The following is a 23,824-nucleotide window of genomic DNA, read 5'->3' on the forward strand; positions in this document are numbered from 1 at the left end:
AAATGAACGAATTTTTGTGCTATTTTATTTATCTTTTTGGCGGCTGGCCAGTACGGGGGTCTGAACCCATGACCTTAGTGTTACGAGGCTGTGCTCTCACCAGCTGACCTAACCGGCCAGCCCCATGTGCTGTTGAAGGGTTTTCGATCTCACCCACTAGGTCTCCAAAAGGTTTTACAAAAGTATTAGTCCTACTAGCAGTGTGTATCTGTTGTATATTTACTTTTATTATTGTAAGTTTTTAAAATTAAGAGAAACGTGTTGGTTGGGAAAAACAGTGAAGTGGTACAAAAGGCTGTAAATGGAATGGGTAGTGCTGCCTGGCCACCTCCACCCAATCCCACTTTCCAGAAAATTCTGCAAACAGACATTTCCTCTTTCAGCCGAAAGCTTGCACATGCGTGTGCACATACGTGTACAGGGAGACCCTACTGAACTCACGCTTCTGTGATGCGACCTTCTGTGCTGGACAACTATGCTGGTCTCTGACCCGAAACCCAGCTGGGAACCGCCGCCCTGTCTGAGGCATATGCGCGTGTGGAGTTTGTTGTTCTGTTTTAAAAATCACGAGTGGAAGGAAGGGGGTTTGAGGGTGGCTCAGGGTCGGGCCCCTGCTGGGAACGCCGGGGTGGCTTGGCTAGTCACCTGTGTGGCAGCTGGGGTGGGAGGAGCCGCCCTGGGCGGAGAGGGGAGCATGGTCAGGAAGGACGCAGGAAGCCGGAACAGAGAAGGTCTCAGCAGTTTGCAGCCGTGGAAGCTACTCGATTGTTCTCAGTTTTAAATAAAGTCTAGAATAAGGGGCTGCACATTGCTGGGTGATAGAATTCTGTATCTTTCTTAAATGAGCCTGTCTGAATTTTCAGAAAGTGGGTTCTCCAAAGACAGCTGCATCTTCTGAATCTGGCTGTGAATCAGGAGACCCACTGTCCTTCAAGGACATGTGGGAACCCATCACTGCAGGGCAGGTGTCCCCTGCTAGAGGGGACCATGGTAGACGTTCATGGGCTTGCTGAGGGTCCCCCACCCGAGACCCACACACTTTCAGTGCAGATAGTCCGACTTCCAGTGTGGACTGCTGTGTGTCTGTCCCCAGCTGCAGGCTGGTCTACACTCAGTGCGCTGCAGGAGGAAGCTGGCTGTGGCGTCTTTTACTCCTCTCGGGCAGGATGTGTCATTATGATGACGTGGAGACCGTGTGTGCACTCAGTGGTCTGAGGCTTTCTGCAGGGGCACCTCAGGGGTGTGCCAGGCACAAAGGGGCTGCCCGTTCAGCCCTGCCACCTCTGCGGCCACCACGGTGGTACAGCCCAGCGTCTGCCGCTCCCAGCACGACCCCACCGCTAGGCTGCTCTGCAGCCACATGTTCTCTAGGAGGGTGTCTGAGATCGCCACAGCCGGGCATTTTCACCGAGTCACCGGGTATCTGCATTTCTGCTGGGCAAGGCTCTGGGCCGGGTGCTGAGGGGTCCAGGAGGGAAATGGGGTTGCAGCCTTGAGGGGCACGTCCTGTGGTAGGAGAAAGAAGGCCCACGTGCACGCCTGGCCTATAGGGTGGAGGGTGACAAGTGCCCTGGGACAGGTAGGGGAGGGGAGGGGAAAGAGGAACCTGGCCACGGGGCCTGCACCTGAGCGTCACATGTGGTGCAGGTGGGGGAGGGGGGACGGGAGCCTGGAGGACAGAGTCCGACCAGATGCTGGGACGCTTCTGCGGCTTTCAATGTCCCTCTGGAAGACGGACGTGAGAGTTAACCAGACAGGCGAGGAAGAAGGCGTCCTGGCTGGAAGTCGGGCTGTCACGCGGCTGCCCCCCTATCCTCCTAGCTCATTGTGAAGATTTCTGGGAAGTCAGGAAGCTGAGCCTGGTGTCTGAAGACGGCGGCGCTGAGAAGCTGGGACGTGTGCAGGCGTGTGTGCACGTGTCTGTGTGCGCTGGTTACACCCTTGCCTCGTTTGTCTGAACGCGAGGCGTGTGTGCGGTTGTGTGAGGGTGTGTGCAGGACTCCGCCGTGCTCCTGGGCGGGCTACACCTCCGTTTCTAGGCCAGTGCTCCGTCTGATGACAGGTGGCTTTGTGAGTCACTCAGGTGTCATGCAGACAGGGCCAGGGCACCACCCTCTGCTTCTGACCCTGCCTGCTGCAGACCCCAGGGAGCCTGGGAGTGCTTTGGAAACGGCACCTGCAGCAGAAAAGCCTGGAAGTGCACGTCCTTGGCTGGCATGGGGCCCAGGCTCCTGCTTTTACCTGGCCCTACCCCAAACCGCCCTAGGAGGGTGGCACCCAGCCCTGTTGGAATAGCCAGCTGCTCCCTACTCCTTACGTGTTTTTCCTGCATTCGTTCCTGAGGTGGGAAAGAGTCTCAGGATCACCCAACCTTGTGGTGTCAGAGTGACTCAGGAGAAGTGTACCCAGGATTCCAGATGAACATTTTCCATGATTTTTTGAGCAGACATAGGTGTGACTCTGGGAGAGTGTGACTTTGTTTATTAAAGTCAATATTCCTTGTATTAAGTCCTGGAAGGTGTGGGTGCTTTGGACTTTGCTGGGTCAGAATCCTACGGCGTGGTTATTGTATTCAGACCCAATACCGTGGAGGGATCTTGGGAATTAGGAGCAGATCTGGAGGAAAGGACCTGGTGGTTAGGTCACCATGAAAACAGTGGGAGGGCCTGAGATATTTAGCTTGGAGAATGCAGGTTGGGTATTTTTACAGCATAGGGGTGGTGGAATGAAGTCTGTCTTCAGATATGTAAAGGGAGGTAGGAGAGAGAAGGCAGATCTGTTCGTATGCTGCAGGGCGACATCTAGCACCTGGGGCTCTAGAGCCTGCAGGCTGGGCCATTTGACTTGGTACAGAATAGTCACATCTGCTGGAAAAGGCATGACCGGCTTGGAAGGTCCTCCTTTCTGGAGTAAGATATCCGTAGTCCTTGACTACGTGGGTGTCTCCTGATCAAAGGGGACCAGGTAGCTCTTTTCTCACATACCTGCGCTGCTCTGGCATCTCAGTGTTGAACGGGGACAGGGAGGAACGTGGTGTCACACGCAGCTCTGCTGTTTCCGGGGCCTTGTGGTACCTGCCACGCCTTCCCAAGGAGAGAGTCTGCGTGCTGGCAGAGTGGAAAGGAGGTCATGAAGGTGACCGCAGTGGGAGCAGCCACGGCTGCTTTTAGGAGCTGAGTGGTTTGTCCCTGGTCTCGCAGCTGGAAGGGGCAGGGCCGGGATTTGAGCCCAGGCGGGCAGGCGGGTGGGCTCGCTCCGGAGCCTGCGCTGTGTTCAGTGGTGCTGTTGGCTGGGCTGGCCTGAAAGCCCATGCTTGCAGGAGAGTACACAGGAGAGGCCCAGGAAAGACAGGTGTTTGTCAGCAGCACTGGATCTTCACTGCAGCGGGGCATTGGAATCTTCTAGGTGATTTTTAAAACACAAATGCCACGTACCCTCCCTCTCTCCCTCCTGACACACACACAAACTCTAATCAAAAAGGGTGACGGCGTCTGGCCGAGGATGTGCAGACCCAGGCACCTCTGGGTCTAGCCCTTGCTTACCTGTTCAAGGTGTGCTTTCCAGAGCAGGATGACACTCTCTAGGCACTTGCAGGTTACTCAGGACAAGAAGCAGCAGGTCACTACCCAGAGTCACACAGTGTCGGAGCCAGTTGTACACGGTCCAGTTAAATCCTCAGTTTATAGGCCACTCGTGGGAGGACCTCAGCAAAGCATCGAGAATGGTGAGGCTGGGCCCGGAGACCCCCCTCCCGCCTGACTTGTGGCTGGTGGCTCTTTCCAGGAAAGGCTTCTTCTGCAAGTCCTCTCCCAAGTCCCTTAGCAACATAGGCTAGTACGTGCACATGGTCCTGTTTCTGTGTCTGTTCAGGCTGCAGAGGAGGTAGCCAGTGTTCACGTGGCAGCATAGAGAGGTTCAGGGACATGAGCTTAACCCGGACTTTAACACCCAGTCGGGCCTCAGCTTCCCTTTGTGAAAGTCAAACCATTTTGGGTGGAGAAATCTCATTGCTGGGTTGAGTCATTTTGGCCACTAGAAACACTGGAGATCCTCCCTGACACTGTGTTTTCACATGCGCACCCACCCACGTGTCTTCAGCCCATTGGAGTACTTTTATTAAAATGGACTGAAATTTCATTTAATCCTCCCAGGAGCCCTGTCACAGACATCAGTTTTGTCATGAACCAAGGCACAGAGATGATGAGTGACTTGCTGAAGGCCGAGAAGCACGTGTCCAGGGCCGTCTGGGCCCAGCTCTGCGTCACTGGGGCAGGTGGAGGCGCAGCCACATGGGGGGCCCAGGCCTGCGGCAGAGGCTGCTGCTGGAACGAGGTCCCGGGGTTCCTCCCGCACACCGAGGTGAAGGTCTTTCCAAGCACGTGAACCCCTCTCTTTGGGATGAAGTGACGGAAGCATCGCCTGTCCTGACCACTCTTTTCCTTGGGAGGGGCGGTGGGGACACAATGATCTGCAAAGATGTGACTTTATCAGGGTTGCTTGTTCTCTCCCCACTTGTTTTTGTGAAAACAATTTCAGGAGCCACTAGAGTTCCTGCCTCTTACTAGGTTTCTTCTTATAATCAGTTGCTCTGGGCAGGGGTCCCACAGCCGTCTGGAGGACCCTGTCTGACCTCTGTTCCTCTCCAACGCCGGGGGGGGGGCTGAGCTGGTCACAGGCACGTGCTCCAGGGTGGCCTGTCACATGCAGGGCGCTCTGTTGCTCCCAAGAGCTGAGAATGACCGTGTCACTCCGACGTCAGTGCAGCAGCAGGAAGGCTGGTGTGGGGCTCCTGGGAGTCTGATTGCAGGGAGAAGAGGTGACACGCCTGTATCTTGGTGTCCAAAGGAACCCAGCTGGGGCTACAGAGAGGGCTGTGTGTTGCTCACCAGGCGTGCCCAGGAGGCCACCGGCAACTTCTGCAGGTGGGACCCCCCCGCAGGTGGGACCTTTCCCAGACGCTGCGAGTAATGTCTGGGGTGTGGGAATAAGGCAGTGAAGGTGACCTCGGCACAGGACGTGCAGACACCGCGTGGCTGGCGGTCCGGGGCAGACGTGCTGGTGGGAGGAGCGTGCGGGCTGAGTGTTCAGGGTGGAGGCCAGTGCTGACTTCTCGCCTCCCTCTCCCCCAAGGTCGGCCTCCGCCAGCTGGACATGTCCTTGCTGTGCCAGCTGTACCACCTGCACGAGTCCATCCAGGAGTACAAGGGGGCGTGCCAGGCAGCGTCCCCGGACCGCACTTCGGCGCTGGAGAACGGCCTCTTCGACGAGCAGGAGGAGTATTTCCAGGAGCAGAAGTCGCTCCACGCCGGGAGGGACCGAGGCCCACCTCGGGACATGTTGCTGTCCCCTTCTCCAGCGGTCTCCCCGCTCTCCGGCCACGACTGGATTCTGGAGTCTCTGTAGAGGCCCCGGGAGGCGCGTGACTGCCGGGGAAGCCCTTGCTGCCGGTCACCTGTCGTCTGGCAGGGGAGCACCTCCTTTGCTCTGCCGGGGACGGGGCTCAGCACAAGGACCAACGCTGCCCGTTGGATTGGCAGGCTGGGAGTTCACAGCATGTTCCGACGGCTGCAGCTTCTGCTGAGGTGATCCGGAGGGGCTGAGCAGCACCCTGGACACCCTTGCTGGAGATGCACCTGCTGGGGAGTCACGAGAACACACCACGAGGATCCCTGGCCAAGGCCTCCACGGGTGTTTTGTGTGTGGTGACTCTTAGCTAGTGACTGCCTTGCAGGTGGCAGGTCATTGACACCCTCTTTGTCCTGGGGCTCCTGCTGCAGATCGTGACTGTTGAAACCAGCATTTCTTGGCTGCCTCCCTGCAGCTGTTCCTGTGGCTTCAGGAGCCTTTAAGTGTCTTGGCTCAGCCTTATTGATTTGTAAGCTGGGTTCCGCATTATTCAGGTGATTCAGTAAAAGCTTTTAGTAACAAAGTAAACATTTCCAGTCGCACCCATCAGCTGCCTGCTTTATATCATTCTTCGTCCACCAGTAGGAAGAAGGAAGGTAATACGAAGACAGCATTTAGTGGGGGGATAACCTGGGACAGGCTGATGTGTATCAGTCACTGCACGACAGCAGCGTTTTTACTTTTAAAGATTCTGAATGTCAACTAGCATGTTAGAAAGCAAACTGCTCTCCACTCAAAACTGATCGCCTTAAGCCTTAATATATTTATTAAAACACTGGGTGAGCTTTACGGGTTAAAAATGAGGATAACGTGCTAAGCCAGAGTCGTTTTGTTCTCAGTGTAGAGTCACCAGCTTTTATAATGTGGCTGCACTGAGTACAGTCAATCGAATACAAAAGCCGACGGCTGCCCCTTCTCCTGCCGTGAAATGTTTCTGAAGGAGGTTTGCTCTGCCCTGGGCTGAAGGAACCGTGTCATCCACAGCAGACCACCACACGCAGCCAGGTGCCAGCGCTGTTCTCGTTGGGTGTGATCACTGCTCACTGGGGCCTCTTTCTGGTCCGAGAGAAGAGCTACAACTCAGCCTCAGGAGCAGTGTTAGCCTGCTGTGTAGACCACCCGTGTCAGGAACGGGTGAGACAGGAGAGAGTTCCTGCTTGCTTCCTTTGCTGAAAGTAGGTGACACAAGCATGGTAGTAAATGGCCTTCAGCTGTGACACTGTGCCATGGGATAAGAACATGACAGCAGTAAGACCAGGTAGAGTCTGGTCACCTGCAGACTGTAGGTGTAGTTCCTTTGAAGCGGGGCCCTGCTCAACAGTGATGGAACCTTACGTCCGCCCTGTCCACATTAAGCTCCTCACCATGGAGCTTTTAGTGAAATATTGGTGCCTGGGCTCCAGAACCTCCCTCCCCCAATCTGGCTTTAACTAGTGAGGCCTGGGCATCTGTATGGTTCTAGAAGGCCCCAGGTGATTCTAATGCACTTCAGCTCCTTAGGGTTTAAAGTGGGACCCGCAGATCAGACCTGCAGAATGTCATACTGTCCCGGCCCTATGGAATCAGGCTCTGTCTTAAGATGTCCCTGACGATTCTCTTGCACCACCTGGGAAACGACTTTCTATCGGCCCAGTGCCCAGCACCTAAAGGTCCACTGCTGCTCTGGAGGGCTGCTGGGACTTCCTTGCAGCATTAAGCAGGAGCCTGGCCGGCCCCAGACCCCCAGGCATGGTCAGGAGACCCCGGTCTTCTCAGAATTGGCCACAGCAGCCAGGGGGTGAAGGTCGAGGGGCTGGCTCAGGCTCGGGGGAGCTCACTGGCTCACGGCGGGCTCCCTCCCCTGCTCTGCTGCCTCTGGGCTGTTCTGGAACCACAAAGACTCACTGTAGCTTTGAGTTCTGGGCTGTCATCTCACTGCTGCTGGAGCGTCTGTCGGAGTCGGCAGTGGGGTGAAGTCAGGCAGGTGAGGGCCGCTCCTGTACGGCTGGGGGGAGCTAACCCATTTCTCACTCTACGGGGCAGTGGCGGGTCTCTACGAACCACCGCACTGTTTAGTAATCTGTCTGAAACATGTCAGTCACCCCAGACTCCAACAGCGCACTGTTGTAAGTATAGCTTGGCCAGGAACATTAATTTACCCAACTATAGAATGTTTTCTAATATACCCTGTATTGCTGAGTGACTACGCCAATTGTATGGCTGAGCAATTCATAACTAAAGCCAAAATGTTTCATTATTTTCGTTACGCTAAGTTTTCCATCTGTATTGTCCGGCCTAGGGTAGGGCCCACAGACCCTCCAAACCTGTTGTGCGGGCTGGGTCACCACACCCCTCACACGCAGGTCCACGCTAGGTAGTTGGGATAAGATCCTGGGAGCCATTGGCAGACGACAGGAGCTCAGTCCTCAGCTTCCTCCGCAGTGACCTGTTCACACCAAATGCTCAGCAAGACTCTGAACATCTGAGGGGCCCTGACCGTTTTCCTACATTTTCCCTACATACCCTCTTTACAAAGGTTCCACAGATGATTAGAAAATAAATCCAACTAGTGTCCTTTATGGCTACCTGGTGTGGATCATTACGTTTAGGCTCAGAGTGGGACTTTCTTGCTAGTCTTGAAGTTAACTCAGTGTGTAAAGCTACACGACGAGGCCAGTTGTCGAGTAAGGCGAATCATAACTAAAGCCAAAATGTTTTATTATATTAGTTATACTAAGTTTCCATTTGTGTTGTCAGGGCTGGGGCTCAGACCCTCCAAACCCGTTGTACAGACTGGGTCACCAGACCCCTCACATGCCAGGCTGGGTCCCCAGACCCCTCACACGCAGGTCCATGCTAGGTAATTGGGAAAGATCCCGGGAGCCATTGGCCGACGACAAGAGCCCAGTTCTCAGCAATGGCACGGCAGCTTACAGGTCCAGCAGCTTACAGGTCTAGCGGTGGCAGCAGCCTCTCGGAGGGTCCCGGGGACCCTGCCAGCAACAGCTTGCAGCAACAGCCCCCAGTGGCAGTAGCGGCCTCCTTGTGGCCATCCCAGGGGTGGGGGGGGACCGGGGATCAGAGCCACTTGTCCTTTATACTTAAGTCCATAACCTAGGACACCTGGGTGCACATGAGCAATTACGTTAGTCAACAACCAAGGAACACTGGGTGCACGTGCCTATTTACATCAAATGCTCAGCAAGATTCTAAACATCTGAGGGGCCCTGACCGTTTTCCTTCACTTCTGTGCCCAACAGGGAGGCTGGCAGGCAGGGAGGCAATCTCTGCGTTCACTGGTGAAAGCTGGACAGACCATGATCTGCTCTGCAAGGCACAGCACGCAATCATCTGCTGTGCTTGGAGCATCCCCTCTAAAACTCACGTTGAAACGTAATCCCCAATGTGGCAGTGTTGAGAGGTGGGCCTTTAAGAGGCGATTGGGTTGTGAGGGCCGAGCCCTCATGGGTTAACGGGTTATCATGGGAGTGGACCAGTGGCTTTCTAAGGAGGGGGAGACCTGGGCTAGCATGCTCGGCCCTCTCGCCCTGTGCCACCTGCTCCACCTCCGCATACTGTGGAGTCTCCGTGAGCAAGGAGGCCCTCGCCAGATGCAAGCCTCCAGGACTGTAGGAAATAAATTTCTTTGTTTTATAAATCACCCAGTTTCAGGAATTCTGTTACAAGTGACAGAAAATGGACTAAAACAGAGTCAAAAAGAAGAGCCTTTCTCTTTCTAAGGCACTGTGCAGCGGACCCAGAACCGTTGATAACTTAAGCCTTGCAGCGGACCCAGAACCGTTGATAACTTAAGCCTTGCAGTTCACAAACGATCCAGCTCCTCGCAGGTCCCGAGCAGGAGTCATCGTCAACTCACCAACCCGACCAGCTGCCTTCATCGATCCACAGCCAGGCTGAGGTCACCCATGCAATAGCGTTTATTCAGCACTTCTCTGGCTCACGCTGAGCCGGGCACTGAGAGGACAAAGGTGAGTAGTGAGCAGAGCCATGGGCAGGTGTGGTGGGCACCTGTGGCAAAGTCGTGTCCTCGTGGAAGTGCCATGGCCACTGAGGCCTGGAAGGAGGCTTGGGACATCTCAGCTGGCTTTGGAGGATCAGCAAGTTCTTTAAGAGGAAAGGGTGGGAAGGCGGATGGGGTGGCATGAACAAGGTCCCCAGAGCTCTCATGGGTAGCGTTGTCTTTGTCAGACACTTCCATTTCTGTAGTGAAAGCACAGTGAGGTGACTCACCAAAGGCCCCGCTAAATAAAGGCTGAGTCCTGACTAGGTGTGGTTTGTGCTGCATCCACGATTAAGGCACAGGCAAGGGCTGCGATACAGCCTGAAATCTAGGGAGGTTACCGGGTACCCCCCCTCCCTCTTATGTGACAGTACTTTCTTGTTTAATGATTTACTGGGTAATTTTTTCTTTTTTAAAACTGGATCTTGGCCTGACTTCTGGGTGGACAGGCCTAGTCTCTTTCAGAGCCCGTTATAAATATGTGCCACGAGGATGGACAGTGGAAAGCTCTATAGCTGGCAAATTCAAGTGCACCCTCCTGCCCAAAGAAAACCGGCTGGTTGTAGGGGTTGCAGCACGTCTGGTGGTCTCTTCATGAAAAAGTGAGCTTTCAGTGCAGAGAGACACATCTGAGCCTGTTCCATCTGGGGGTAGTGGAGGTTATATCACAACAATGACATCTGTAAGTTACACCTGCTGGATGACAGTTTTGTGGGTGACCATGTGAGCATAGGGGCTCTGGGAACCCAGCAGCCTGCCCAATGCTTCCCACCCCACAGTATTTGTTAATTGTTTATAATCAAGAGAAACTATTCCTTAGCCCACATATTCATGTTTCGTAGTTCGGGAGCACAGGTCAGTGACAAATGTCTCTAAAACTCAATCCACACAAAGTCTTTATGTTCCAAAATCAGTTCACTCTGAAAGATACCAGCCTTCCTCACCTCCTCAAAATCTTTCATGGAATCATAATCTCTGTAGAAATCCGCACTTGGCTTCTTGGTTCAGCCGCGGTGACTTGGAGGCCTGCAACCCCCAGGGATGCGACGAATGCGCCAATGTTGTGAAATCGAGACGCCTGGCCAGGGCCGTGCATCTGAGGTTTCAGCAAAGCACCGGACGCCGTGGTAGTGCTTGCTCAGCTCCAGCGTCCTTCCCGGCTGATGGAGAGATGGATGGCACTTTGCCTCGTCCCAGCGCCCCCTGCTTGTCTGGCTACTGGTCACCTAAGGACACGTTCCTGAAACCCAGTTTCCTATCGGGTTCTGCTGACGGGTCCCCTGCAGAACTCCCACAAACAAGCTTGGCATCTGAAGGATGTTTAGCAAAACCAGGGACGAAGCAGCATTACCAAAAGAACAGCGTGGAGCAGCCGTGAGGAAGCGGGCACAGCCCAGCGGCAGGTGCCAGGCCGAAGAATGGCGCATCCCCAGCCTGGCAGAAGCTCAGAGACCAGGGTAGAGGAGCTCAGTGGACGGCCCCGGGAAAACAGAAACCACTCTTCTGGGAAGGGGACTTGGACAGGAGGAGACTTATGTGAGAAACAGACACTTCCCCTCGGGCGCAGCCTGAGAGAAGGGAAGTCGGGAAGGAAAGCTCAGCTCAGCCGTGGTCTGGGACTTGGGAGGAATATCTCACCCTTCACACTCCTGCCCATGGCATGACAGGAGGCCAGCGTGGGGCCCGGGAAGCGACGGTGGAAGAGGCCATTGAAGGTGGCCTTCAGAACATCACTGGGCGAAAGAGGCAAGTTGCTGCCATCAAAGTCCGGGTCCAGCACAAGGGCAGGAAGGCCTGGGGACGTGAGGTCAAAGGGCGAGCTAGGGATCCTGCCAGCTTCTCTCGTGTGTCCCTGTGCATGCGCGCCTCGGGAGTCCTCACGAGGCAGAGGAGTCTGGAGGGGGAGGTGGGCGCTCACTCCAGACTCTGCCCGCATCTCGCTGGGTGCTGCTCCTTCTGTGGACTGACCCCCAGGGTTCTTCCCAGTTACTTCTCTAGCAGGAACCCCGGGGAAGACAGATTCAGCACAAGCCCCTGCAGTCACACAGCCCGTGACTTGTACTGACAGGCTTCTATTAGACACACTCTAAGTGACTCTCATCGGTCAGTAACCGTACGGGCTCAGCCCCCCTTACCAGATCGTTTCCACCGTGCTGGCACCCAAACCACAAGGAGCCCAACGTACGGCCTGCAAGTCGAGCTGGCGTCCTGCTGCTGCGTGAAGAGCCCACGCACGCCCCGTGGGGCAGAAGGTGTCTCCTAGGACGCAGAGGTGTGCCTGACCACATGCTTGCTTAGGTAAGTGGACTGACATCACTTACACACCACCTTTGTTCCCTAAATCACTTAAGGCTGCTTTACAAAAATTCACACAACAAAGTACCGTTTTAAAAATGTGGGTTTAGACATCAGGACAAAGGGGATGCGATGGTGGGACAGACAGAGGAAGCCAGGAGAGGAGTCAGCGTGGGCAGCGCGTGCTACGAAGCCGACCAGCAGCCTGTTTGCAGCACACGAATGAGGCAGGCTCTGGCCTTGGATTCAAGTGAAGGCCCGTCAACGACAAATGCTCTGCGCCAGAGCAGGTGTGTGCCTGGTGTTCCTTGTCAGTTGTGTCCAAGCAGGGTGCCTTCTGGAAAACACAGGGGAGAGTTAGAATGGCATTCTTTAAATGTTGTAAAGGAATCTTCAGTTACACCCCACCCACGTCTCGACTGCTGCAGGGATGTCCGCCACCCGTAGGAGCCACAGAGCTCTGCCCCGAGGGCAAGTTCCTCTGCCTCAGAGATAGCTCTGAGAGCAAGAGAACTATGTTCCTTCCCCCCAGCTGGTCATGTGTGTCACGATGGGACAGTGCCCCTCAATCTGCTGACCCACGTGTTGTGCTGGCCCTTCCAACAGGCTCAGAAAACATTTCCTGACGGGCTCTTGGAGTCAGCTTTGGTCGACAGGCACCTTCTAAGTTATTATGCGGATTAAGCAAGTTAATAACTATAAGGTCCTTAAAATAGGCACAGAGTACACAAGTATTTGTTAAATAGGACTAAACAGAATCCTGTTTGGGGTGCCAAGGTTCTTGCTTTCATAATGCTCTTCCTCTGCTGGCTCTTCAGGAGCCAGGGAATCTTTAAATTTAGTCTTGCATCGAAAACGTCTCCCTTCAGAATGTCCTGTCTTGTCATGGGAGGTTGTGGCTACCTGTGCAGTCCTGGGAGAGGCACATCCCGACTGTCAAGGCTCCTGGGTGCTCCGCTGAGACCACAGGACAGCCCCTGCCCCTCCAGCTTCTGCCCCTGGAGACACGGGACCAACATGCACAGCTGGTTCTGGTCACTGGAGTTCTCCATTTACTTATAACCCTCTTGTTCTCTATTCCCTGGGTTTGAAGAAGAGTAAATTATCCTTCTTCTCAATAAAGGGAGAGAGATGCTCAGAGGTCCACCATTAGGCTCCAAACAGTGGCCAAGGCAGACCAGGGACCCACCACTAGGCTGAGTGGAAACTAAGGCACAGCCAATTCTGTTGCCATGTACCGTGAGACCCTGGGCACGACCCTTATGCCCTCCAAGACTGTGATTTTTATTTTTATTTATTTATTTATTTTGTCTTTTTTTTCCGTGTCCGGCAACGGATCGCAACCCTCAGTGTCGTCCCCGTACCGGACCGGGACCGGCAACGGGATCGCAAACCTCGGTGTTGCTCCCGCGCCTCGCTCAGCCAGTGAGCGGGAACCGGTCTGTATGTGGGATCCGAACCCTCGGTGGGAGCGCCACCGCGCTTCCCAAGCGGCGCACTATCCAGTGCACCACCAGGCCGGCCCAAGACTGTGATTTTTAAAATGTCTTTAGCTTTTCTGATTAGTACTTTGTCTTGTAAATATCTAAAAAATACCCTTTCTTTGGCTCATGTATACACCATGATGTTTTCCTCTCAGTTTGGTTCAAAGGGCTTCAGGTCCTCTGGCAGAAAATCTAACAAAAGCCCATTTTGCTTGTGCCTTACTGGTCTGTATTGTGCGCTCATAAATTGAGTCCTTTTTCTCCTCTGGCTCTTGGCTGTGTCACGCACTCAAGAGCTGGCNTAACCCTCTTGTTCTCTATTCCCTGGGTTTGAAGAAGAGTAAATTATCCTTCTTCTCAATAAAGGGAGAGAGATGCTCAGAGGTCCACCATTAGACAGCGGCCAAGGCAGACCAGGGACCCACCACTAGGCTGAGTGGAAACTAAGGCACAGCCAATTCTGTTGCCATGTACCGTGAGACCCTGGGCACGACCCTTATGCCCTCCAAGACTGTGATTTTTAAAATGTCTTTAGATTTTCTGATTAGTACTTTGTCTTGTAAATATCTAAAAAATACCCTTTCTTTGGCTCATGTATACACCATGATGTTTTCCTCTCAGTTTGGTTCAAAGGGCTTCAGATCCTCTGGCAGAAAATCTAACAAAAGCCCATTTTGCTTGTGCCTTACTGGTCTGTATTGTGCGCTCATAAATTGAGTCCTTTTTCTCCTCTGGCTCTTGGCTGCGTCACGCACTCAAGAGCTGGCAGTGGGCTCCGTCCATGTGACCACATGGGAGGGTAACTGTCGCAACTGTGGGTACAAGGCAGGCTGTCCAGGATGGCGGGTGCATGTGCTTTTCAGTAAAGGTCAAAGTGACTTAATTTTTCTACCTTCAAGTGGATTTTCATATAAATAGCTGCTATTGTTAGATCATGTCACAGTTACTTGGGGACAGGGGTGGACTGGAAAATACAGACACCCCTCCAGGGTTCTGAGCACCACCACGGCCACCTCGCAACTTCCCAACACAACAAGGTGGGCAATGCTGCCTCGCTTCAGGAAGTACATTGAAAACTAACTCTAAAAAGAAGCCAGGGCTAAACTGACAACTGTAGTCTAGGTGGTGGACATACGACTCTTCCAACTTATCTGTACCTTTGCAACTTTTCATAAAAAATATGGAAATCCAGGGCCATGAGGCAGCAGTGTGGAGATGTGATGGACTCCCCAGGGTCAGGTGCAGGGGGACAACCAGCTCTGTCGACCTGCCAGGCCGTGGGCGTCCTCTGCCTGCTGCCTGGGGGCCGCGCCTTCTTTCCTCATGACAAGGAGCAATGGTATGGATCACACGCTGGACGGGGTCTAAGACTCGAGGTGGACGGGGGTGTCCTCTGCTGCTCACCCCACAGCCCCTAGTAACCACTGCTCACGGACACCTGACACTGGGGAAAGGGGCCCCAATACTCATTTGTTCTCTTAAAGATTAATAAATAATCTTGCGGTGATCAGAACAGACTGATGTGTGCTGCGTGTGAATCTATCAATGGTTGAGGTGCTTGTCTTCACTTACGAGTTAATGGACAAAGATCTGGGAAGCAAGAGCCACTGCGTTAGGCTTCTGTCACTCTCCCAACACTCGCTTTTCGCCAGCCTTCTGTGTTGCGGGGGCACCTCTGGCCCGCGTCTCCCTTCTTAGCACTTACAGGCTCCAGCTGGTGGTCAGCAGCCCTGTCCATTCTGTGGCTTTTCTGAGATGCTGTCCCAGCTGACTTTTTAAATTCTTGTACCTGCATTGGTTTCATTGTCCTTGGGGATAAATTACTCCTCAGGAGGTGCTCATGGCCTACCCTTCACGTGACCTCCTGGTGTCATTTTGGAGCCCACTGCCGCACTCCACCCCGTTGTCTCGTATGCCGCCAGCCTCTGCGTGCCACCCTACACACTCTGTCCTCTAGGACTGGGCATGCGTGGTCATTCTCCCCACCAGGGCACTGGAAAGATCCTTTCCTTCCTCCTCCTCTCGGGAGATGCCGCAGGCTGCAGCAGGTGCTCCGGCTCTGCGCCTCTCCAGCCCCCCACGGCCACCTCGACGGCACCCATCACTCTGCACTGCGACTCTCTGCTCAGACTTCTGAACCCATCGCTACCAGCAAGCTTCAAGAGAGCCGGGTCTCACCATCACTGTACCCACAGGCCTGGCAGAATACAGTGGGGGCTCAGTAAATAGCTGGGGATGAACAAGCAAACAATGAACGAAAGAACAAGTGAACGACACGGGCAGGGGGGAGGGAAAGGTGCTGTCTTATCTGTTTTTTAAATGACAGCTTAATTGAGATACAATTCACCCTTAAAGTGTACAGTTCAGTGGTTTTTGGTATCTTGTTTAGTTTTTGGATCATAACTTACTCACTGAATTGAAAATTTACAAACTCAGTTTATGTTGACAGATTTTTTTCTTTTTTGTCCTTTTTGAGACCAGCCGCACCACGCTCAGCCAGTGAGTGCTGTGAGCGCACCGGTCATCCCTACATAGGATCCGAACCCGCGGCGGGAGCGCCGCTGCACTCCCAGCGCCACTCTCTCCCAAGTGTGCCACGGGCTCGGCCCCATGTTGACAGATTTTAATAAATGTGTTTCTATGGTAAGAACAGAGAAGATTCTAAGCCAGTAACTAAACATTTAAATTGAACAGAAATAAATGTTAAGGGAACAAAACCTAGACCTTTCACTGCAGAAGGATGACGTGCGCTCACCTGGGCCGTCTACAGGGATAATCGTCACCTGCTGCACAGGCAGCCCCCTGGCAACACTCGAGAGTGCGTGTGTGTCTGTGTCTGCGTGGAAAGCGCCTGGCCGCTTCCTGGGGCTGTGGGCTGGTGGGCTGGGTCTCCACTGCCACCGTCACTGCTTCTTTTGGGAAGTGCTTCCAAATCTTTGCCTCATTCCACTCATCAGAAATGATGTGTCTTCATCTGATATCTCATGTCTCTTTCAGATGTAGCTGGTCATGCCATAGATTGTGAGGGAGGGTGCAACTGTGGGCAATGAAGGAAGTATCTAGAAGGGCACATCCTGCTGGCCCTTAAGCTGACAAACACCTGTAAAGGCAGGGTCCGTGCTATGGCAGATACAGGGGGCCCTGAGCTGGGGAAGCGGGGCCTGCGAATGTGACATAGACAAGTATAAAACACGAGATGACATGAAACTGGGCAAGCGACTGTGACCTTATTTTCCTAACCGTAAATGATAACTGACAGCCTGACGAGTGAGGCACTTATGAAGGGCAGCGGCACAGTCTTGGACCCAGCACATGGCCACCGTGGCTATACTGAGCACCTGGAGCCAGCGGAGGAGCGGGCACGGCTGGCAGGGGTGTTCCATGGAGGGGCACGGATGACCCCCTCTGGTTAGGGAGAGGAGCAGTGCTCCAGGGCCTGGAGAGAGCACTGGCAGGTTTGGAGAAGAGGGGACCCACAGGGACATGGGACGTGGTGGAAAATGCCTGGGGGGAAATCAGCACCAGGGTACACAGGGCCACACCAAGGCTTAGAGAAAACCAAAGATGCCCCTCCAGAAAATACCAGAAACTCCTACGTGAGCACATGAAATGGCAGAGAAATTCGGGAGGCCCCCAAGTGGCGCTTTATGAAGAAGAGTCATGTGGCACATAGGCTGAAGGCCAGTGAGGAGGCTGGTCCGACCTTGGGTGGCCCAAGTGAAGAGTGAAGACTGTCCGCAGAGAGAAGCCATCAGAAAAGGGCTCTGCTCTGCGGCACACCCTGAGCCCCACCTCGGACCTGCTGGCCTTTCAGGTGAGGGCAGGACCGTGCTGGCATCATGCAGGAGGGGCAGGCAGGACGCAGTAACCTGGCAGAGAGGGGCACACAGAAAGGGCAGGGTGGCCTGTCTGAGGGGCCAGGAGCTGGCGGCTTCCAGAGCAGAGCGCGGGGACGGGGCCTCTGAAAGGAGCCAGCAAGTGGCCTCCCGTGCACTTCAGGACTGTGGATCCCAGAGGCCGGAGACAGAATGTTTCACAAAAGAAAAAGCAGTAGAGAAACAGGAAGAGGCCGAGAGCAACTGCTGTAGCATGAAGAGCCGGGCACAGGAGCGTGGGCGACTGAAGGCCTGAAGGGAGGAGGGACCTCTCCAGCGGGACAGAGCCCCAGAGAGGCGGCTGCAGGGCAGGACGGGGAAGGCTAGAGAACGGCTGCAGCGAGGCCGGAGGTCTGGGCAGCTCGTGGCAGCCTCAATGCTCAGCCGGGTGAGGGTGGACCTGGGGCGAGGAGCCTGGGGCGCCGTCCGAATGGCCGTGGAGGCCCCGCTGAGGTCCGGGCCCTGGCAGAGCAGCCGCAGCAGCAGCACCGCAAGGCTCTGCAGGGGCGGATGGCGAGGCGTGCGGAGGGCGGGCCAGCGACTGGCGGGCCCCGAGGGGCTGACGAGAAGAGCCACCGGCTGCTTCCAGCCCTAGGGGTGGTTACCAAAGGGAGAAGCGGGTCAGAAGCAGAGAAGCAGGGAAAGGCGCGGGGAGGGCGGCAAAGAGCAGGGGCGGAGGGCGGGGAGGACAGGAGACAGCTGAGGGGCAGGTTTCAGAGCCCAAGAGCTCGGAAGGAATGGGGGAGTGGAGGTGACAGAGATATTGGGAGGAGGGGCCCTAGAAGCAGCAGAAACATGATGCTGATACCACCGAGGATGACAGAAGGAACTACAGTGAGGCCCTGGGAGCTGCGTACTGAGGGCCTGGAGGGAGACAGGCGAGCTGGAGGCAGTCAGGTGCCAGGGACAGGCTAGGTGACATGCCTGTAGAACCTCTTCAGAAGTCCTGGGACCTGTAGATGGCACAGTCGCTGCCCACGTCCCACTCCACCCTCTGGAGGACGTAGACCATGGTGTTCTCCAGCAGGAAGCCACTCAGGACGGCCAGCAAGGACAGCTTCCGGTTGACGTTCAGGGTCACTGGAAAAGAAAAGGCACCAATAAGTTTCTAGGAACATTATGACGCTGGCAGGTAAACTACGTGGCAGTGTGCAAAGCCATTCTGTGAAGCGTGTTCAGAAAACGTGTATGTGTTCTCACTAGTCCCTGCTGTCACCTACTCCCGCTCTTCCATCTGCACGTCTGCTGGGAGAACCAAAGCCTCTGCTTATAACGAAAGCGCTGAGCTGCTCTAACTGAGAGGCAGATTCCCATAGAGATTAAAGGAGAAAATAAAAAACTCCAAGGTTATAAATAACAGAAAAAAAGTGATACCCCCAGTGTCACGGTTTGCACAATGATGATAAAAAGCACCAGATGATGTACTTGTTTAAAGAGCACTCCCCATGATGTGCGGGAAACACGAAGACACGCAGGTCTACCTCTCTCTTTCCTGGTACAGCAGGAGTTGTCCTGGGCCGAGAGGCAGACACCTGGCTTCTACCCTGGCTTTCCAACTGCCTAGGCATGTAACTCTGGACAAGTCACCTAACCCTCACAGCCCACGAACTCGTTCATTAAGTAGAAGTAATAATGGGTGCCCGACTAACCCCACAGGACAGAGATAATGCACACGGAAGCATTTGGAAACTCTACCGCGCTATGTGGTTAAACTGAAGAAACACTGAGTGCCTGCCATGCACAAGGCACTATAGGAACGTCAGGGATCGCTGTTACCCTATGAAGAATCCCAGTGCTCGGCAGGTCATGTAAGAACTGCTTTAGAAACAAGGCTTTAAGCTTTTTTATGGGTTGAAAGGCGGGAAGGCAGGATAAAAATATAAACATACCTCTGATTGCCTGAAAATTTGACGTCAGGACAAACATTTTAATGAGTCTGAGGCACAGAGGTGTGTAGTCATGTTCCCAGATGACAGCTGGGATCAGCAGGAGTTTTCCGTAGCTAGATAGTAATAGAGCNCTACAGGGATAATCGTCACCTGCTGCACAGGCAGCCCCCTGGCAACACTCGAGAGTGCGTGTGTGTCTGTGTCTGCGTGGAAAGCGCCTGGCCGCTTCCTGGGGCTGTGGGCTGGTGGGCTGGGTCTCCACTGCCACCGTCACTGCTTCTTTTGGGAAGTGCTTCCAAATCTTTGCCTCATTCCACTCATCAGAAATGATGTGTCTTCATCTGATATCTCATGTCTCTTTCAGATGTAGCTGGTCATGCCATAGATTGTGAGGGAGGGTGCAACTGTGGGCAATGAAGGAAGTATCTAGAAGGGCACATCCTGCTGGCCCTTAAGCTGACAAACACCTGTAAAGGCAGGGTCCGTGCTATGGCAGATACAGGGGGCCCTGAGCTGGGGAAGCGGGGCCTGCGAATGTGACATAGACAAGTATAAAACACGAGATGACATGAAACTGGGCAAGCGACTGTGACCTTATTTTCCTAACCGTAAATGATAACTGACAGCCTGACGAGTGAGGCACTTATGAAGGGCAGCGGCACAGTCTTGGACCCAGCACATGGCCACCGTGGCTATACTGAGCACCTGGAGCCAGCGGAGGAGCGGGCACGGCTGGCAGGGGTGTTCCATGGAGGGGCACGGATGACCCCCTCTGGTTAGGGAGAGGAGCAGTGCTCCAGGGCCTGGAGAGAGCACTGGCAGGTTTGGAGAAGAGGGGACCCACAGGGACATGGGACGTGGTGGAAAATGCCTGGGGGGAAATCAGCACCAGGGTACACAGGGCCACACCAAGGCTTAGAGAAAACCAAAGATGCCCCTCCAGAAAATACCAGAAACTCCTACGTGAGCACATGAAATGGCAGAGAAATTCGGGAGGCCCCCAAGTGGCGCTTTATGAAGAAGAGTCATGTGGCACATAGGCTGAAGGCCAGTGAGGAGGCTGGTCCGACCTTGGGTGGCCCAAGTGAAGAGTGAAGACTGTCCGCAGAGAGAAGCCATCAGAAAAGGGCTCTGCTCTGCGGCACACCCTGAGCCCCACCTCGGACCTGCTGGCCTTTCAGGTGAGGGCAGGACCGTGCTGGCATCATGCAGGAGGGGCAGGCAGGACGCAGTAACCTGGCAGAGAGGGGCACACAGAAAGGGCAGGGTGGCCTGTCTGAGGGGCCAGGAGCTGGCGGCTTCCAGAGCAGAGCGCGGGGACGGGGCCTCTGAAAGGAGCCAGCAAGTGGCCTCCCGTGCACTTCAGGACTGTGGATCCCAGAGGCCGGAGACAGAATGTTTCACAAAAGAAAAAGCAGTAGAGAAACAGGAAGAGGCCGAGAGCAACTGCTGTAGCATGAAGAGCCGGGCACAGGAGCGTGGGCGACTGAAGGCCTGAAGGGAGGAGGGACCTCTCCAGCGGGACAGAGCCCCAGAGAGGCGGCTGCAGGGCAGGACGGGGAAGGCTAGAGAACGGCTGCAGCGAGGCCGGAGGTCTGGGCAGCTCGTGGGTGAGGAGGCTGGTCCGACCTTGGGTGGCCCAAGTGAAGAGTGAAGACTGTCCGCAGAGAGAAGCCATCAGAAAAGGGCTCTGCTCTGTGGCACACCCTGAGCCCCACCTCGGACCTGCTGGCCTTTCAGGTGAGGGCAGGACCGTGCTGGCATCATGCAGGAGGGGCAGGCAGGACGCAGTAACCTGGCAGAGAGGGGCACACAGAAAGGGCAGGGTGGCCTGTCTGAGGGGCCAGGAGCTGGCGGCTTCCAGAGCAGAGCGCGGGGACGGGGCCTCTGAAAGGAGCCAGCAAGTGGCCTCCCGTGCACTTCAGGACTGTGGATCCCAGAGGCCGGAGACAGAATGTTTCACAAAAGAAAAAGCAGTAGAGAAACAGGAAGAGGCCGAGAGCAACTGCTGTAGCATGAAGAGCCGGGCACAGGAGCGTGGGCGACTGAAGGCCTGAAGGGAGGAGGGACCTCTCCAGCGGGACAGAGCCCCAGAGAGGCGGCTGCAGGGCAGGACGGGGAAGGCTAGAGAACGGCTGCAGCGAGGCCGGAGGTCTGGGCAGCTCGTGGCAGCCTCAATGCTCAGCCGGGTGAGGGTGGACCTGGGGCGAGGAGCCTGGGGCGCCGTCCGAATGGCCGTGGAGGCCCCGCTGAGGTCCGGGCCCTGGCAGAGCAGCCGCAGCAGCAGCACCGCAAGGCTCTGCAGGGGCGGATGGCGAGGCGTGCGGAGGGCGGGCCAGCGACTGGCGGGCCCCGAGGGGCTGACGAGAAGAGCCACCGGCTGCTTCCAGCCCTAGGGGTGGTTACCAAAGGGAGAAGCGGGTCAGAAGCAGAGAAGCAGGGAAAGGCGCGGGGAGGGCGGCAAAGAGCAGGGGCGGAGGGCGGGGAGGACAGGAGACAGCTGAGGGGCAGGTTTCAGAGCCCAAGAGCTCGGAAGGAATGGGGGAGTGGAGGTGACAGAGATATTGGGAGGAGGGGCCCTAGAAGCAGCAGAAACATGATGCTGATACCACCGAGGATGACAGAAGGAACTACAGTGAGGCCCTGGGAGCTGCGTACTGAGGGCCTGGAGGGAGACAGGCGAGCTGGAGGCAGTCAGGTGCCAGGGACAGGCTAGGTGACATGCCTGTAGAACCTCTTCAGAAGTCCTGGGACCTGTAGATGGCACAGTCGCTGCCCACGTCCCACTCCACCCTCTGGAGGACGTAGACCATGGTGTTCTCCAGCAGGAAGCCACTCAGGACGGCCAGCAAGGACAGCTTCCGGTTGACGTTCAGGGTCACTGGAAAAGAAAAGGCACCAATAAGTTTCTAGGAACATTATGACGCTGGCAGGTAAACTACGTGGCAGTGTGCAAAGCCATTCTGTGAAGCGTGTTCAGAAAACGTGTATGTGTTCTCACTAGTCCCTGCTGTCACCTACTCCCGCTCTTCCATCTGCACGTCTGCTGGGAGAACCAAAGCCTCTGCTTATAACGAAAGCGCTGAGCTGCTCTAACTGAGAGGCAGATTCCCATAGAGATTAAAGGAGAAAATAAAAAACTCCAAGGTTATAAATAACAGAAAAAAAGTGATACCCCCAGTGTCACGGTTTGCACAATGATGATAAAAAGCACCAGATGATGTACTTGTTTAAAGAGCACTCCCCATGATGTGCGGGAAACACGAAGACACGCAGGTCTACCTCTCTCTTTCCTGGTACAGCAGGAGTTGTCCTGGGCCGAGAGGCAGACACCTGGCTTCTACCCTGGCTTTCCAACTGCCTAGGCATGTAACTCTGGACAAGTCACCTAACCCTCACAGCCCACGAACTCGTTCATTAAGTAGAAGTAATAATGGGTGCCCGACTAACCCCACAGGACAGAGATAATGCACACGGAAGCATTTGGAAACTCTACCGCGCTATGTGGTTAAACTGAAGAAACACTGAGTGCCTGCCATGCACAAGGCACTATAGGAACGTCAGGGATCGCTGTTACCCTATGAAGAATCCCAGTGCTCGGCAGGTCATGTAAGAACTGCTTTAGAAACAAGGCTTTAAGCTTTTTTATGGGTTGAAAGGCGGGAAGGCAGGATAAAAATATAAACATACCTCTGATTGCCTGAAAATTTGACGTCCATAAACGTACCTCTGATTGCCTGAAAATTTGACGTCAGGACAAACACTTTAATGAGTCTGAGGCACAGAGGTGTGTAGTCATGTTCCCAGATGACAGCTGGGATCAGCATATAAACATACCTCTGATTGCCTGAAAATTTGACGTCAGGACAAACATTTTAATGAGTCTGAGGCACAGAGGTGTGTAGTCATGTTCCCAGATGACAGCTGGGATCAGCAGGAGTTTTCCGTAGCTAGATAGTAATAGAGCTTTCAGCAGCAAGATGAAGTCGGGCCTTTTCTTCTCTGTCATGGGCCGTCCCACCCACAGGAAACTAAAAATGCCAATTAGAAAGGCAGTTTGTTCTAAGGAAGAAATGGAAAATAAAAATATAAATATGAATGTCTCCATCCAAAACATATCCCTCTAAGAACAAATAACCCACAATTCCAAAATGTCACTTATCAGCTTCATACGAAATACTTTCTCAAGATCAAAAAATTTTTTTCTTCTTTTTAAAAAATAAACCCCTGGCTTTTGTAGCAAAACCTGCTGGCATGATTTCAGGAACATATTTCAAGTTTTTTCATCATCTGCTAAAGAACTAATATTATAATCATCAACTTTCTAAAGTTCCTTCCAGGAAGGAAGGTTCTGTTTGAACGCCTCCAGAGTGAGAGACCTCCACAGACGGAATAGCCTGGAGAACGGGTCTCCCAGTCTGAAAGGCGGAGCCTGTCCTAGGGTGAGGATAACTATGCGGACGTTTTTCTTTGTGCATTCTTCCACTACTCACCGAGTGCCTGCTATCTACACGATCCTGAGTATTTGTTACCTAAATTAAGACTTGCCTTATTCATTTTAGCAACATTTTTTAGTGCAATTCCTTCTATTTCCTGGGAGGATTCACACACGAACAGAGTCCAGATTAGAAGCAGCCATGGTTCCACTGTGTCCTATGGTCAGAACACAGCATGATCTGCTCAAGTTCTTATGCACTAGGAATCTCACACTTCATGTAACCATACTGTTATTTTCATTAGGATTGTTAGTCCTCTGATTACCCAGCTGCATACACTCTGAGTGGTCTGTCCTTGATCCCATGTTTCCAACATAAGCTATATCATATGTAGTCTAGGTCTCTGCACAATCAGGTTTTCCTGGAACGCATTTTTATT

The 23,824-nt window shown here is 54.1% G+C and overlaps 2 protein-coding genes across 11 annotated transcripts in view; one reads left to right on the forward strand and one right to left on the reverse strand.

Moving 5' to 3' along the window:
• Window positions 1–5,950, forward strand: part of FAM89A (family with sequence similarity 89, member A) — a 16,137-nt gene extending 10,187 nt beyond the window's left edge. Inside the window, exon 2 of the mRNA XM_008593675.1 lies at window positions 5,131–5,950. Coding sequence (XP_008591897.1) covers window positions 5,131–5,403 — 273 coding nt within the window. The 3' untranslated portion in view covers window positions 5,404–5,950. The remainder of the gene's footprint in view (window positions 1–5,130) is intronic.
• A 5,827-nt stretch (window positions 5,951–11,777) lies between these two features.
• Window positions 11,778–23,824, reverse strand: part of ARV1 (ARV1 homolog (S. cerevisiae)) — a 17,732-nt gene continuing 5,685 nt past the window's right edge. The window contains exons 1-5 of one of the 10 annotated variants that reach the window (XR_552129.1): window positions 18,950–19,073; window positions 17,918–18,140; window positions 16,769–17,651; window positions 15,941–16,222; window positions 11,778–12,038 (exon numbers count right to left, since the gene is read on the reverse strand). Coding sequence is in view for 4 of the 10 variants with exons in the window: in XM_008593677.1 (XP_008591899.1) it covers window positions 17,998–18,140; window positions 18,950–19,079; window positions 22,917–23,011 (368 nt within the window). In the remaining 6 variants the exon portion in view is untranslated. Of the gene's footprint in view, window positions 12,039–15,789; window positions 15,824–15,940; window positions 17,652–17,682; window positions 18,141–18,949; window positions 19,080–19,350; window positions 19,354–21,340; window positions 21,342–21,375; window positions 21,831–22,786; window positions 23,012–23,824 lie in introns of those variants that run through there. The other 9 variants (XR_552130.1, XR_552128.1, XR_552127.1 and 6 more) reach the window with 9 other exon arrangements.

The sequence above is a fragment of the Galeopterus variegatus genome, unplaced genomic scaffold (assembly GCF_000696425.1).
Source record: "Galeopterus variegatus unplaced genomic scaffold, G_variegatus-3.0.2 Scaffold9518, whole genome shotgun sequence".
NCBI classification, from domain to species: Eukaryota; Metazoa; Chordata; class Mammalia; order Dermoptera; family Cynocephalidae; genus Galeopterus; species Galeopterus variegatus.